The sequence below is a fragment of the Ursus americanus genome, chromosome 32 (assembly GCF_024610735.1).
Source record: "Ursus americanus isolate L20-20 chromosome 32, mUrsAme1.1.p, whole genome shotgun sequence".
Lineage (NCBI taxonomy): Eukaryota > Metazoa > Chordata > Mammalia > Carnivora > Ursidae > Ursus > Ursus americanus.
The window spans coordinates 3,386,910-3,399,915 of NC_142158.1; the positions used below are offsets into that span (position 1 = coordinate 3,386,910).

At 43.1% G+C, this 13,006-nt stretch overlaps 1 protein-coding gene across 3 annotated transcripts in view; it reads right to left on the reverse strand.

Moving 5' to 3' along the window:
* Nucleotides 1–13,006, reverse strand: part of CARMIL1 (capping protein regulator and myosin 1 linker 1) — a 304,280-nt gene that overhangs the window by 149,618 nt on the left and 141,656 nt on the right. For all 3 annotated transcript variants that reach the window (XM_045800481.2, XM_045800480.2, XM_045800482.2), the window contains exons 9-11: nt 6,486–6,561; nt 1,475–1,563; nt 171–265 (exon numbers count right to left, since the gene is read on the reverse strand). In XM_045800481.2, coding sequence (XP_045656437.2) covers nt 171–265; nt 1,475–1,563; nt 6,486–6,561 — 260 coding nt within the window. The remainder of the gene's footprint in view (nt 1–170; nt 266–1,474; nt 1,564–6,485; nt 6,562–13,006) is intronic.

The window sequence follows — 13,006 nt, forward strand, 5'->3', positions numbered from 1 at the left end:
ACCAGTATTTTCATCAAAGGGTAGAAAAACCCAGAAGCGAACAAAGCATCAGTAGCATTTATTAAGTAATTACAACGGAGCCTGACACCATTCTCTGGGTGTGGCCGCACGAAAACTGCCCAACGCTCTCACAATCGTGGCATCAGTGATCACACGAATCGCTACAGTACCTCGATCCTCCAGTGGGTTGCCAGCAAGGTTAATTGTGTGCAGTCCTGAGTTGGGATTATGCGCGAGAGCACTGGCCAGTTTTTGGGCAAACTCTCTGCAAGTAAACAAAAGAGCAAGATTAACTATCACGAAATGTAAAACTGCTCAAATAAAACACTGACAGCTAGAAGAGCTAGAGTGAAATCTAAAAAAAGAAAACCTTTCTTTACAATATTAGTCTACTTACGATATATCCGATAACACCCAATCTAGTCTACACAAGTATGTATCCTCACTAGAGAATCTGTAAAGCCGCAGCCAAAATGTGGTTCATTTTGCTTAGCCAAAACGTCACTCAAAAGCAAGAAGAAAATATACAATTGCCCCTTTAAAGACACATTACAGGATGCTATTAATAGTATGACTTAGTCCCTCCATAACTTAAAAAAAAATCCTGAATTGAATCTGCTTTTCATGAAAATGGCAATCGGCTGTTCACTGTATCTTAATTCTTATTTCATGCAATACTCAAAAATGCAAAATTGCCCTAATTATTGAGTTTAAAGTCTACGATTGTTACCGCTATGTTTTAAGAAAAATTCAAAATCACTATTTTAGGTATGTGGCACTTAAAATAACACACTAAGTGCTATAATCATGAACCTGTCCACCCCCTCACTTAGGAGCAGTGAAGTCTTTGTTCTACCAGATTCGAACTCCACCGGAGGCTTGGGCACTGCCTACCAAGCCACCACCGAGCACTGAACAAGTAGTATGGATTTGGAAAGAGAGAGAAACAGATAAAAGAAATCCAGGCAAAGCAATGAAACCATGGGAAATACGTTACTACCACGACTACCGTGAATGGTGTTCCTAAGAGCTGACACAGAGCACCTACGACATGAAAGATCCTTGTCTAAGCACTTTGCATATAGTAATTTACTTCTCCCAGCCATCACTCTGTAAGGTAGGTGCTCTTGTGTTCTCCATCTTAAAGATAAAGAGACTGAGGCACAGAAATGAAGCAATTTGCCCAAGGCCATGAGGCATCTGGCTCAGGGCCCTCTCTCCTAGCCACCACGCCGTGCTCCCTCAAACACATCCAGTCACCGGACCACAGAGGATGTTATAAAACCCTTGACTGTTGCAATGATGGGGAGCACAGGGATCCTTTATTTTTTTTTAAAGAGAAAACCCTATACTTTATATGTGAGTGATTCAACCTTTCAACCCTTTTTAAAAAAAAAAAAACTATATACTAATTTTAGAGGAAACGGCAGAAAGCTTTGAAGCCACATATTTGTATATTCAGGACAATACTCACGTTCTAAGCCCAGCGTTTTCCAACACCAGTTCCTCCAGCCGGTTGGACCTACTCACCACTCTCAGGATCTGCTCACAGACATCAGTGGACTGTAAGGGAAGACACTGTTTGATCATGCCCATGTCTACAGGAGACCTCCCCTTATTCTCACACAGCCACGCAGATGCAAAGTGTTAATTAAACAAACCACTTATTCACGCGTCATTCACTTAAGAAAACCTGACCCAGCATCCACGATTATGCACCATCACAGTGAAGGTCCTGGGGATACAATGACACCTGGGACAGTTAGTCCCGCCTTCAAGAGTAAGCCATCCAACAGGGAACTCAGACAAGAAAGCAGACCATTACAATGGAATCACTAAAAGGCCACTTTGCAGTGCTGTGGGCACTCAGAGGCATACCCCAATCTTGGGAAAACCAAAAGGAATTCCCAAAGAAAGTGATCTCCAGCGTGAGAACAAAAGACTTAGTGACGGTAATGATGTTAGGTTCGTGAGGACCATCCCTTGACTGAGCTCTTGTCTCGTGCAAGGCCCTGAGCTAAGCCCTTTTGTGTATTTCATTACAAAACCGTTAAGTATTATTATTCTCTTATAATAGATAAGAAAGTTAAGGGTCAAAGATGGTGTGTACTTTAAAAGGGTGACTGACTGAGCACTTGATAAACGTTAACTGTCAGGACATTCCCGCTGATGTTCTCTAAAATAAAGGGGGAAACAACCCAATAAGAATTCAGTAAGTGCTCTCTCATGTTGCTAAACATTATGTTTTTTTAAATTAGGTAGTTGTAAAGTTGTATCTGTCAAAATATTTTAAGTGCTTAGGATATAATATTATATGAAAATGCAAAATTAAAATGAAATGTTTACTAAAGATCACAACCACTGAAATGGCTGATGTATGTAACACATGACTTGAGGGTGCTAGGAAAATGAAGAGTTGTGTCTTGGTGGCGGAATTTTACAAATTTTTAAATTTTACATATTAATGTTTTTTAATTTGTTTATGTTTCTACCTTATTCCAAAACTAATTTAAGGTGGCTCCTGATTTTAAAATTTCTTCTACATTAGAAAGTGATTTTAAAATCTCATCACAACTTAGAGTCTATTTAAATCCTTTATGATGGAAGGAAGGAGGGCTGTAAGGAAGGAAGGAAGGGGAGAGAGAGAAAGAGAGAAAGAAAGAGGGAGGGAGGGAGGGAGGGAGGGAGGGAGGGAGGAGGGAAGGAAGGAAGGAAGGAAGGAAGGAAGGAAGGAAGGAAGGAAGGAAAGAAGGGGAGAGAGAAAGAGAGAAAGAAAGAGAGAGGGAGGGAGGGAGGGTGGGAGGGAGGGAAAGAAAGGCAGGAAGGAGGAAAGAGAGAGGAAGGGAGGGAGGGAAGAAGAAAGTTCTGTGTACCATGGCGTACCATAATCAAAGCAGTTTCTTTTCCGAAAATGCCACAAAGAAATTATAATTCTTTGATTTATCAGATCATATATATCCAACTGTATTAGCCATCACTGAAACAGTCTGAAATGTAACAAAAATTCGCTAGTGAATATCCTTTAGAAAACCTCACTTGGAAACACACAAGTCCTAGGCATCTAAGGCACTTGCGATTCTCATGTGCTATCCAATTCCATTCAGTGTACAATGTAGCTTTCACACAGTCCCAGAGTTTCTGATGTGTCCCACAGATTGATGAGGGGAGAGGAAAATTAATTCCAATTGACCCAATGCCTGCGATTTACATTACGCTGATGGTGATTTTCAAAACGGTGACCCCCTTATCGGTGTAATTCTTTGTCTTACAATATACAACCAGGGGAATTGATCGTACTCTGCGTTGGCATGATAAAAAGTGACAGCTTAGACAATGTTTTTGCAGGGATTATCCTCATTTCCAAAAACAATCCATGGCATATCATTATCTTTCCAGGGCCACCTTACAGAGCATCCAGAAAAAACAATTTCCCAAAGGAGGGCTTTCACTTACCTACTGGGTATAATTACTGTAATAAAAATTTATTACAGAAAATGTACAAAATGTATGTCCATCTTTTCTTTAAAATGCTGGTAGGGGAGAAGTATAACAAGTCATTCATGTCCATGTTAATTTTGCTACTTTTTATTAAGTGCCCAAGTACAAGAATTGTTTTCTACCCTGAAGAATATTATGGTGATGAAATTTTTAAAGAGATACACACACATCCAAACCTAGATGGCAAGTAACATATGACCATTAGAGTAGTGCTCCCCAAATGTCAGCTGCCTGTTCTGCACTACATTCCCTGATTTAGGGGGAAAAAAATCTTAGCAAATTAATACAATGGCTCTCCAAGAGCTTGCATTTAGTTAAAAACTCAAAAGTATACTATAAAAATGACAGAAATCGCGATCAGCAACAAATTAGTGCAAAATAAAAACACATACAGAATTTTATAAGTAAAAGGAACCACATGCAACTGGCCCAACCATGCCATTTTAAGAAGATGTAAAAAGACCCCATGATGCTCACTGACTTGCTAAGTTACCAAATCAAGACTTGAGCAAGACCCCCATCTCCTGTGCTTTTAATGAGTCGAGAATGTAAGACAGAAACTTACTCCTAATCACAAATTTGGCATATTTAAAAAAAAAAATCCCTCTACCTTTCTGTTTAAATTGAGGATAATGACTATTAACTAGCATCCTAAGATCAGCATAAAGCACATAGGACACATTTTTCCTGCGGCACCTAGCACAGGAGCAATCTAACAACCCCGAGAATTCGTATAACTTGAGAGGAAGTCACTCCTTTGTGCCATGTGAAGCCACGTTTGTAAAAAGTCCAAAGAAGGTGTAATCCTGTCCTTTGCTCCAATAAACTGAATATCAGCAAAGGTTCTGAGATGGCATCTTGCCACCCCCTCAAAGGGGCGAGTATCAGTTCTTTTCAATGTTGGGTGAAAAACATGAAAAACTGCTATTCTTTTTGAGACTGAAGAGTGATTTCCCAAAGACCATTCTTCACTTTAAAATACCAAATATTAAAAATATACACACAGGTGTTTTGTGCTTAAATCTGAGTTACTAGAAAAGCAGGAAGGGCAGCCCTGAAATCCTGTCACTACACTTCCTTTCATCCCAAGACATCCAAGGAGGTGTCTGAGCACTTACACGCTTTGTGTTCCAGAACTAAAATGATGAGGTGCATAATTTCTTGCTGAAACATCTCCGGCAACTGCAGAGATCATGCCCGTGAGAAGCAATGATAGAACGGCAGTCCCGATGGCCAGGACACATTCCCGTAATCGTTCGTGAGTTGGCACGATTTCTGAAAGTGAGATGTGCACCCCTTCCACAGAGCGGTCCTGTGCCCCATTTTGAAAGTCACGAACTTACAGGAATGTTCCAATGAGCCAGGCAAACTGACTTGGTAGAGAAGCACTGTTCTCCCTGATCGCACAATCCCTGAGCTAATCTACTTCTCACTCCTCCAACGGCTCCCCCCGTCCCACCTGTCATCTCTGGGGACTCAGTCCTGCAAACGGTCCCCAGCCCAGCAAGCAGCAATTGAGCGGCTTCTGCTGCTGGGTCTCCCTCCCATCACGGTGTCCAGTCTGTTCCCTGGGAGTTCACCTGCCCCTCCCCCCCATACCTAGCTCCAAACTCACTGAGCGCAGATCCTTTTCCTGTGTAGCTGATACTGTTTGCGCAACTCACATCCCCATGCTTGCTCATTTCTCAGCCTCTTTGCTAGTCTGTGAGGCTAGAAGAACAACAGTTAACCGGAAATGCCTACAATATGTGAGGTACTGGGTTGGAATTTCTATACACATGATTTACTCATCTCAGTAATCTGCAAATTAGCTATATTGCTATGTCCATTCATTCATTCAACAAACTAATCCGATACCTATTCATTAAACCAATCTTTATGGAAGAGCTATGAGGAGCCATATACTCTGATAAGCACTGGGCAGAGACGAACAAGACATGAGCTCCAATTAACACTCAACAATAGGAAGGGGAGGCCCTGGGATGTCAACTGACTTACTTAAGGTCCCACAGCCTTGTCATAGGGCCCAGAATCTGAGACCCAGGTTTCCAAGCCCACACTCCCTCCTATACCACGTTGGCTCTTAGTTGGCCCCAAGTGAGCTCAGCTCATGTCCATACTAATAATACCTTAAGCCGCTCACACCCCAGGCAAATTCAGAGAACCAGCAGCCTATCCACCAGCAAATCTCAACACTCCACTTTCTACAGATCCAAGTCTCCATCAAAATCTTACCTCTTCACTAAGAAAATCGTTAAGCCTCCAGTTCCCAGGACCTCTGAAAGTTGGAGGCTCGAATACAGAGTGGCCAATAAAACAACCTCTAGGTTATTTCCTGTCCTAAAATGAAGTAGCAGAAAGCTAACTTATGTATAAGCATCTGCCCATATGGCTGCTTTGAACTTGCAAAAACTCCCCAACACAGCGTCTCACTTCCACTAGTAAAACAGACCAAAAATTTGGCTCCCCCATACTGTATGAAAACTAGCAGCTCACTTTTGATATCATTTTGCTTACATATAAATCCGCCCAAAACTCCTCTAGAAAATTAAAGTTAGCTATCATCACTCCAGCAGACCAACTCTACCTGGTAATGTTTCCCCAAATTCTTAGGAAGGGAAGATTTGTGGAGATGGAATGCAGGACAGAAACATCCAATCTGCTATTTGCAGCTGTGCAAACGTAACTTTAATAGTTTTTGCCAACAGAATGAGTCTGTACTGAAGGCTCCGCTAAGTGTGTCTCTCTGTTCATTATCTAAGATCGTCTAAAGCAGCTGAAAACATGAGGAAGTCCTTCTCGGGAGCATCTCACGTGACACACTTGGTAAAACAGCATGCAGATCACTTACAGGAAAATACCTCCTCAAGAAAAAAGCATGTATGCAGCTCGCCAGATTAGTAGCAAAACAAATGTTTTTTGATAATTATTGGGCTTTTGAAACCCAGCAGAAGTAATCAACATTTGCAACATCTTCACTTACTTACCAGTTTCAGATCCTTAGAAGATAGCTTTGTGAACCACTGGTTGTACTCCAGAGCAGCGATGATGGGTATTAGGTCCCTAGAAGCAGAAATGACAGCATCCATTGAAAGCCCTCTTACCCAAGCCACGTTGGCACTTTATTTTAATCTGTGACATCCAAGCTCACTTGTTAGCTCCTATTATTCACAAACACAACATCCTGCTAAAACTACTTCAACCACGAGACAACAGTTCTCTGGGACAGATCTTCAGGATGATGTAAGCAGAATTCCTAAAAGCTGAATTTAAACTACCTCTAGGGCCCCTGATGTCTAAATCCAAAGGAAAAGAGCCTGGTGGCAGCGCTTGCTCAAAGCACCTCCTTGCTCTAGGAGAAACTGTACTTCTCCTTCTACATTAATGAGTCTGATTTTTTTAACCATCAAGAATGTCATGTACAGGTTACCCTTGAACAATACGGGTTTGAACTACACGGATTTCTTTTTAATAAAAAAGTACAGTAATTTAAATGTATTTTCCCTTCCTTATGATTTCCTTAATAACATTTTCTTTCCTCTAGCTTACTTTATTATGAGAATACAGTATATAATACATATAACATACAAAGTGTGTGTCACGTGCTTATGCTATCGGTAAGGCTTCCGGTCAACACGAGGCTATGAGTACTTACGTTTTGGGGGAGTCAAAGGCTATACTTGGATTTTCAACTGTGAGGGGAGGTCACTAGCCCTGCCCCCACTCTCCCACCATTGTTAAGAGTCAAATGTATTCTCTAGTTGAGGAGTTTATGCTGCAAGCAAGGACACTGTCTAGTCTTGCAGATAATAAGTGACCCTGAATGGATTCCCAATACTTAGCAAGCATCCTACAACCCTCTGGTACCTTCCTGCAGTCCCTCGTACCAACCACATATATGAGCTAGCCCAGGTGTACTTCTGTCTTATGCCTCACACATACCCTTCAGCCATCGAGGGCAGCTACTTGCATCCGAGACCTGTCCACACTCTACTTTTCCAGCCTGACCTGCTACAACATGCCCCTAACTCATGTTCAAGACAAAAGCAGACAATTTACTACTCATTAAACATACCAAACAATGTCACAGTCAGAAACATCTTTTACTGTCGCGTTCTATGAGAATCCAAGCACCCTGCCATGCATACACCACACAGCCCCTCCTCTGTGAGTCTCCTGGGTCATCTCAGCCAGCGTCCTGTCTGCATCTCTGTTTAGCATTAATTTTACTCTGCCTTGGATTATAGTTTGTATTCAACATCTGTCTCCCACCATCCGGGTCATAAGTTCTTTGAAAACCCATTCTATTTCGGTTTTCTGGCTTCAGTGAGCCCATGATCAGTCTCTCCCGCATGGCAATGACACACAGCAAATACTCAAATTGTTACTGAAATAGAAAAGAAAGGCAGAAGGTGGAAAGAGGGGTGAAATCCACATTATTTCATAGCTTCTGGGTACCAGGCCCCATGGCAGGCATGCTATCTTGTTCAATCACATGTACCATTTCATCAGACATGCTTTAAAAAGGAGAAAGAATGGGTGCCTAGTGGCTAAGTCAGTTAAGCATCTGCCTTCAGCTCAGGTCATGATCCCAGGATCCTAGGATCCAGCCCTGCATCGGGCTCCCTGCTCAGCAGGGAGTCTGCTTCTCCCTCTCCCTCTGCTGCTCCCCCTGCTTGTGCTCTCTGTCTTCCCTTCCCTCCCTCTCTCTCTCAAATAAATAAATAATGACAATTTTAAATAAAGAAATGGGAGAAAGGAGCCTCACAGGTAAGGGAGAAAACAATGCAAAGAAATTACTAGTCTCAGTCACATGGTTTCATAGGCCGCCTGTCCTACCGAACTGCCTCTTTATTAACTTTAAGTTTTAGATTTCAGATTTAGAACCACAAACAGCAACTCTTTCCATGGTGGTTTTACGGTCTTCACTCCCTTCACCACTCCCTCGCCTGACCAAAGGCAAGAGTGAATGCAGGTCACTCTCCCTGGGATCTGGTGACAGCTTGTAGCTTCTCTGGGGGCAAATGCCAACTTCTTACACACTTAGTTCAAGAGTGTCCCCTGTACCTCTACATTCAGGAACTAGGGCAAAGCATTCTCAGCGTCTCTTTCTGTCGATTTAATGTCAGGTAGTGACTATGCTTCAGAATCTCTGGATTTGAAGTACACCTGCTTTTGTCATAATGAAGTCGCGTGCAGGAAGTGAAGAACACATCATTAACAGAACCAGGCTTTACACTGAGACGGGGGGAGGGGCAGCATCGTCTCTACACACGAACTGCAAAAACCCTGAAAAGGCAGCGCCAACTCCACAGCTAGAGAATCTAGGAGAAGAAATGGTCACCAGAGCAAGGAATGGCCAACAGAGTCAAAGAGTTTTTAGATCTGACACCAAAAGCATGATTCTAAAAGGAAAAAAATGCATAAATCAGACTTTACCAAAATCAAATGTCTTTGCTCTCCCAAAGATCTGTTAAGAGAAGGGAAAGACAAGCCCCATGCTGGGAGTAAATGCTGGTAAATCACATTCCTCACAGAGGACTTGATATCAGAATGCATAAAGAACTCTTGGAGGTCAGTAATAAGAAACAACGCAACTTTTAAAAATAAGCAAAAGATATAAACAAGATACTTTATCAAAGAAAATGTATCAATGACAAAGAAATATATATAAAGATGTTTGAGGGGCACCTGGGGACTCAGTCGGTTAAGCGTCTGCCTTCGGCTCAGGTCATGATCCCAGGGTCCTGGGATTGGGCTCCCTGCTGGGGGAGGGGGGTCTGCTTTTCCCTCTGCCTCTGTATGCTCTCTCTCTCTCTCTCCTCTATCAAATAAATATATATATTTATTTATTTTACCTTTGTATATTGTTTTTATTTTTTTTAATTTTTTTATTATGTTGTGTTAGTCACCATACAGTACATCCTTAGTTTTTGATGTAATGTTCCATGATTCATTATTTGCATATAACACCCACTGCTCCATGCAATACGTGCCCTCCTTAAAACCCATCGCCCGCCTATCCCATTCCCCACTCCCTCCCCTCTGAAGTCCTCAGTTTGTTTCCCAGAGTCCATAGTCTCTCATGGTTCATTCCCCCTTCTGTTTACCCCCCGCTTCATTCATCCCTTCCTTCTCCTACCTATCTCCCTGCTATTTCTTATGGTCCATAAATGAGTGAAACCATATGATAATTGTCTTTTATTTAAAAATAAATCTTTAAAAACAGGATGTTTGAAATTATATGCCATTAAAGAAATGCAATTTAAAGCCAAAATGAGATGCCACTACAAACTTATTGAGTTGCTAAAATTAAAATGAAACAAACAAAAAAACCAAAACCTGACAAGGGCTGGCAAGGATGCCCAGCAACTGAAACCCTCACACATTGCTGATGGGGACACAAATAGCACAGTCGAGGTGGCCAACAGTCCGACAGTGCCCACGACTAACATACACTTACATAAGATCTGGCGATCTCAACCCTATGCACTCCACCAAGAGAAATAAAACATTGTCCTTACACAAAAACTTATATATGATCGCTTGTAGGGCTGTATCCCTAGTGGTCAGACCCTGGAGACGACATGGACGTGTCCTCTGACGCTACGGGACTTCCAGGGCGAGGACTGAAAAGGCAGGAACGTGGCTTCTGCTCAGCTCCCTCTCTTGACATGCTCACCCGTGGAAGCCTGCTGCCTTGCTCTGAGAAAGTCCAGGCCACGTGGGAAGGCCACGTGGAGGCGTCCCCGCAGACAGCTCATCAGCCACCAGACGTGTGAATGCAGAAGCCTTCGAGACGGCTGCGGGGCCTGCCCCCGTCTGACTGTAAGGGCTTGAAGGAGGCCAAGCAGAAACCGGCTAGCAGAGCCGCATGGAGCCCAGAAGCTGGACAGGTAGCTTCAAGCGACTGCTCACGCTGTAGGCCGTTCGGTCTGCACTGGTCTGCACACAGCAGTGGATAAGCTGGACACCTGGCGCCCAGAAACCGGGCTTGAACTCTGCACTACTTGGAACATGACGGCAGACAGGGTGACCATAAAAAACTCTGAAGCACAGAAGTGTTTCGGAAGGTTAACAATTGCAGCAATGTAGGGTAGGACGTATCAGAGGAAGGCAGCAGCGTCCATCACGCAGGCGAGGGGTAGCCAAGATAACGGGAGAAGCCTGAGGCAGAAGTAGGCTTCTGGCCAGAGGCTGGAACAGGAGCCAAGGCAAAATAAATCACTCTTCCTAAATTCATTAAAGAGTTACTACAACCCCGATTGAAATATGCATACTTTTATGATGGAACCATAAAGAAACACAAGGTCTGTTAGAATAATTATTACAACCAGGTGGGGGAGGGGCGCAGGGGGAACCGCAAAGGAAAACGGATTCACACAGGTCTTCTTAGGAGAGGCAACACCCATCTCTGGACCTAAGTGGTCGGTAGAGTGGCTGACTTTACCACTGTCTGTATTCCGGTACACAACGGCATGCTTTTCTCTCCACAAACAACTCTAAGAATGGCCTTCGCAGCATTGCTCAAAATAGTGGTGAAGCGAACCCAAATATCCAATCAGCTGCAGAATGGATAAATTGTGGAATGTTCACACATTAGAATACAAAACAGAAACCAAAGTAAATAAACTACAGTTGCACATAACAGCAGGTCAAACCTCGGTTCTCGGGTCCGAAACCTCTCTCACCCTGGCTGGACTGTGCGGAGAATGGGGAGCTTTGAGTCTGAGAAGCAAGCATCCAGAAAGCACTTCAGCAAACACTTAGAGAAAAGCCAAGGTCTGAACCGAGGGACATTCAGGATTCCTGGAATCTGTTACTCTCAGACCGTCCAAGCCATCAGGACTGCCACGACACAGAGGCCAACGTTCCAGGAGACTCTCTCTAAATGTAACAAACCATAGCCAGTTATGATGAAAACCAGTGCATCTCACCCCAACAGAAAAAACACAAGACCGTACACCAATAATTTGATTCCTGAGAATTCATTTTCCCAGATGGCTTTCTTAGAACACAGTAATAAGTGAGCAAACAAGCAAAGCTAGGATAAATACCCAATTCGGCATTCACGCGGGCCCCCCAACTGCTATGCCAATATCACCTCGCTGCAAAGAGCTCCCTGCATTTCCCTGCTGGGGTCTGTGCTGATCAGAACCAACGCTTTCTCGTGTTTTCACTAAGCACTGCTGGCATTACATTACATCATGCAGAAAGGTCTCCAAACACCAATGCTTGTCATCTTGACTGATTTTTGCAGAGTAACGGCTTTTTACCATCAGTCCATGGCATTGACTGTGTCTCCCACTGTGTGTTGCTTTGATCTCCTAAGAGAGTCTTAATTACCACCTGACTTTTGATCTGAAGAGTAAAGTCACCCTTGAAGAACTGCAGTGGAGAGAACCCTCTCCTGAGCCCTGGCAACATGGCAACACAGCATTCTCTTGCCATTTGCATAGAACACTTCTACCATTTTCTTAAAATGGGAGCAAAAAAGGAGAAATTTCCTTAAAATTCTCTTCCCATTTCCACAGGATATTTCTATTTCCTTAAAATGGGAGCAAAAACTTTTTAAGACTCCAAACCCTGAGGAGATCCAGTGTCAATACCCTTTAGAGCCACGGGGCAGAATCTTTTTTCTTTTCTTTTCTTTTAAGATTTTATTTATTTATTTGACAGAGAGAGAGACAGCCAGCGAGAGAGGGAACACAAGCAGGGGGAGTGGGAGAGGAAGAAGCAGGCTCCCAGCAGAGGAGGGAGCCCAATGTGGGGCTCGATCCCAGGATCCCGGGATCACACCCTGAGCTGAAGGCAGATGCTGAACCACAGAGCCACCCAGATGCCCTAGAATCTTTTCTTACACTGTGTGGAAAGAGATGACACCATTAATATTCCCTAACCTTCCTAATCGACTTGTTCCTTGTGGTTGTGGTGTTAATCCAGCCATGGGTTGGGGTTTGTAATACAAGCTGAGATCCCTATTTCTCATCTCGGTTGGCAACTGAGTGATCCAAACCTTCCCTTAAAACTCAAAAGAACTAAGTTTTTCACTTGTACCTTTCCAGAAGAAAATGTCAAGACTGACAAGATAAGAGCAGCGTCACAGAAAAGATCACGAACTAGCCTCTGGAAATGCAAAATTTTCTGTCATGCAGGGATTTTGTATCTCGAACTCTTTTTCTTTTAATTAAGAAAACTGTCCACTTGATATAGTTGTTCATTTTAAAAGAAGGCACGTCTTTTAGGATATAAAAGTCTCAAGCAGGGGGATCTGGGTGGCTCAGTCAGTTAAGCATCTGACTCCTGATTTCAGTGCAAACCATGATCTCCAGGGTCCTGGGATCGAGCCCTGTGCTGGGCTCCATGATCCGTGGAGAGCCTGCTTGAGATTCTCTCTCCCTCTCCCTTTGCCCTTCCTCCTGCCCACTTGTTTGGTCTCTCTCTCTCAAATAAATAAAATCTTTAAAAAAGAAAAAAAAAAACAGTACCAAGCATTTACTTAAACATT